At 33.0% G+C, this 3,825-nt stretch overlaps 1 protein-coding gene across 1 annotated transcript; it reads right to left on the bottom strand.

Moving 5' to 3' along the window:
* Nucleotides 1–1,043: 1,043 nt before the first annotated feature.
* Nucleotides 1,044–3,110, bottom strand: Cxcl8 (C-X-C motif chemokine ligand 8). Its single transcript, XM_015505307.2, has 4 exons — nucleotides 2,927–3,110; nucleotides 1,902–2,037; nucleotides 1,562–1,645; nucleotides 1,044–1,129 (listed from the first exon to the last, which is right to left on the bottom strand). The coding sequence occupies exons 1-4, from the start codon at nucleotides 2,988–2,990 to the stop codon at nucleotides 1,108–1,110; spliced, it is 306 nt and encodes a 101-aa protein (XP_015360793.1). The 5' UTR covers nucleotides 2,991–3,110; the 3' UTR covers nucleotides 1,044–1,107.
* Between the last annotated feature and the right edge of the window lie 715 nt (nucleotides 3,111–3,825).

Raw genomic sequence — 3,825 nt, 5'->3', positions numbered from 1 at the left:
TATCATACATAGTAGAAAAAAAGTCTTTGGGAATTCATAAAAGCATCTTAAAAACAATGGTAGTTAAAAAACAATCATTTAAATCAAATTATGAGAATGTATTTGTACATTGTAAATAAATTTTCGTCACTAAGAAATTACTTTGCTTACTGTTGAAATTTGACTGTTTTGAGAAAAGTAGTACTAACTCAGGATTCTGTAATTCATCATAGCACTGCTAACAAGCTACCAATAACAAGGAAAGAGCAAGATCATCAAAACTAGGATTGTCGGCTCAACTAAAATTTCAGGTAACAATGACACACCTACAGTGAAACATTATTTGTTGTTTACAGTTAATAAATTTTAACTGATTATCTTTTTTTCCCACTAAGTCTGGAAATTCTGATCAAATTTTCTATAATATAACTAAATTTAATATCTACAATAAATATAAATTTACTCTAACATCACTATACTATTTTATCAACCAAGATTCTTTCTTTCCCTTTTCCATTGTTTCAAATTCATGCACAAATATAACTATATCTGATGCTTAAATAAATATATAAATAATAAATAGGCGAATAAGTTACACTTGAAAATAATTAACATGACCACAAAAAGAACTTAAAGTGCTTCCACATGTCCTCAAAACATCCCTGTGAGGTAGGATGGAAAAACTGATATGTTTTTCCCCAGTTTAGGAATAAAGGAGAAACCAAAGATTCGTGGATCTTGGTCTGCAGATGAGATATGAGTCTGCCAGATTTCACAAATAAAAAAATCTATGATTTCCAGCTAAATTTGGATTTACAGAAAACATCATTGTGCCATCATTTTTATGTAATTTTGAAATATCACATTTCTAGCAATTCTGATTCCTAAACTTTGACAGTTTCAAACAGTTGTTTTAAACGAATACATCCTACATGTTGCATGACGCCATGAAAAAATATCTGTTGTTTTACTGAAATTTAAATTTAGCTGGGCATCCTGTATTTTATCTGGCAGCCTCATAACACAACCACACAATACATGAAGTGCTGAATCAGATTTGTTTGAAATTCCATTGGCATCTTTACTGAAGAATTCTTGGATACCATGGAGAACACTTTTTTTTTTTTCTCATGGATCTTCATTCTCAGCCCTGAAAATAAACAAAAGAGAATAAAATAATTCAATATTATCAATGTTCTAATAAGGAGACAAGTAGGGTTCTTGAAAATATATTTTCTTGAAAAATTAATGTATTTTCAGACATTCATGTGTTAAGAAATGTCTTATAATTTTGACTGTATATATGGAGATCAGAAAAAATATCTAAAATAGAACACTTGTGAAGTACAGAGGAAACCTTCCTCATGATACAGGTCACAAGCATAAGCAGACTCCCTGGACAAGCTGAAATGCATGGTTTTACCAGTTATAAATATAGCAATCTCAGTATTGCTGCTTTTTATTTTTAAAAAGTTTTTAATTAAAAGATTTTCAGAAGCAGCAGCAGGAAATTAATGGTCTGACTTTGGGACTCTATGCCTCCGAATAAATGAAAATTTAAATAATTTTCTAAAAAACTTACCTCTTCAAAAATAGCTCCACAACCTTCTGCACCCATTTTTCCTTGGGGTTCAGGCAAAGCTCTCTTCCATCAACAAGCTTGACACTGAAATGGGAGAGATGGTTAATAGCAGTATTTATCTTTCCCATTCTAACCATGGTTCCTCAAGTACAAGCATGATCTAAGACCAAAATAGCCTTCAACTTCAAACTAGTCCTTGACCTAAGTTTTGTTCTATCAGTTTTGCTTTGTTTTGCTCACTTCTATATTCCCAGTACCTAGAATTTTCCTGGATATTTCCACTTTCCTCAATTTTAGGTTTGCTTAAGCAAATTAACTAATCATTTTTTAAAGTACCTACATGATTTCTGAATTGGCACAGTGTGGTCCACTCTCAATCACTCTCAGTTCTTTGATGTATTTGGGGTGGAAAGGTGTGGAATGAGTTTTTATGCACTGGCATCGAAGTTCTGTGCCCATCCTTGCCAGAACTGCAGCTGTGAAGAAGAAATAAAGAATGGTTAGGGATTTCATCAAGAGGTACAGCTCTGCTAGCTATTCCCTCTTTGATCCCAACATAATTGTCTTAGTAACATAGAAAACATCACATTCTAGAAAACCCAGTCTTGACCCTGAGGTCCAGATGATGTCCTAGCCCTTGACCTAAGTTTTGTTCTATTTTAAAGTTATTGCTAAAAACATCGAATAGCTTTCTACATAAAACATTAGAGTTATCTTTGTGCTAGGCTGACATCTTCATTATACCGTTTCTTCCAATCAGTATTACATAATCATCTGTAATAATGAAGTGCTATTTAACACATGCAAACTAAGTTAACCAACATAGAAACTGCTTTCTGAAAGACTTAACAGAAAATGGAAATGAATTTCACAGAGGTGTCATATCATACTAAAATCCTTACTGCTTAAAAGAAAAACTATAGAAATGTATACTATCAGCATTATAAACTGTTTATTTCATTGGAGCAAACTCAAGGTCAGCAATCAGGGTATCTTTAAACCTAATAGGAATTGATAATTATTAGAAGCTTGTAAAATAGCACTATTTGGAGTTGAATTATCTGAATTAAACCTGCTCAATATTAATAGATAATTTGGTTAACTGTTGTCCTTAATGGAATATTCTATCAATTAAAGTTTTATATGAAATATATGCATATTGCAGAATATAAATTATAAGAGCAGTGTCTATATTAATCAAACTTTATAATTTCCCATGTGTTATACAGCCTAAATACTAAAACTTCAACTTAACATGAAATAACTACAAAGATTATTTTGTCTTCCTCGTGTTTGTTCTCAATGCATTTAGGGTAGTTTTGCAACCTGGAGATCACATTGAGACAAATGGAAAGCTGTGCTTACCTTCACAGAGAGTTGCAGAAAGTAGGCAGGTTACCAAGAGAGCCACGGCCAGCTTGGAAGTCATGTTTACTCAAGATGAAGTGGTTTCTTCTGGTTTCCTTTTCGCTCTTGTTCTAGAAGCTGTGTTCTCAGCTGTCTCTGAGGATCTGTGCTGAATGGAGTGTTCCTCTGGCTTTTTATATTATCACAACACTAGAGAATAGATGCACCCTCACCCTTGCATTATGTCAGAGGAAATTCCACAATATGCAACCACCTCCTGCCCTCGAAGCTAAACCTGAGTCATCAGACTTCCCTGATCAGTTCCTTATCACGTTTTTAGTATGATTGAAGTTTTCTTTGATCTTTGAAATAATGTTAACAAATATTTTTATATACCCAAGCTTCCCGGTTTAATAAACTATTGTCAGTGATATTCCTCTATTTATGGATAACTCCTATTACTCCATGACAGAGTAGAGCTGTTAGAACAAAGTCATGGATTGTTCTTTTTATGATAGGATCATTTCTTTAAGCAAATAATACGAACTGTGAAGATAGTGAAGGTAATCTTATTACCCAATTTTATTGGGTACATAATTTATGGTAAGTCCTTTTATAAGCATTTTGGAACACTTCCAGGAACTGTTACTGCTCTCAAGGATCATAGTCAAACTTTAAATTTTTGTTTATTAATGTATGTTAATAGAATTAAAAGGCGCACCTGCTGCATACAAAAATAATTCAGTTTCAAAACCATTAACGTAGCAGCTTTCTGAGTAATGTGGAGGATCTAGAGATGGTAAGACTAAGTAGTCTTAAAAGAGTTTGGTCTATCACAAAAGGACTGACTGTATTACAGAGTAGGTAAGTGGTACTGAGATATTAACTTCAGTCAAGGGCATCAGAGTAGAATCTTC

This window comes from Marmota marmota, unplaced genomic scaffold, assembly GCF_001458135.2.
Source record: "Marmota marmota marmota unplaced genomic scaffold, marMar, whole genome shotgun sequence".
Classification (NCBI taxonomy): Eukaryota; Metazoa; Chordata; class Mammalia; order Rodentia; family Sciuridae; genus Marmota; species Marmota marmota.
This window is presented reverse-complemented; position numbering and strand designations above follow the sequence as displayed.

Bases quoted from the DNA above. Each gene is read 5' to 3' on its own strand.
- Cxcl8 (XM_015505307.2), bottom strand. From the start codon at position 2,990: ATGACTTCCAAGCTGGCCGTGGCTCTCTTGGTAACCTGCCTACTTTCT. The intron at 2,038-2,926 runs GTAAGCACAGCT...TCTTCTTCACAG, and splicing joins TTCTGCAACTCTCTGTGAAG to CTGCAGTTCTGGCAAGGATG. The intron at 1,130-1,561 runs GTAAGTTTTTTA...GTTTATTTTCAG, and splicing joins GTGGAGCTATTTTTGAAGAG to GGCTGAGAATGAAGATCCAT.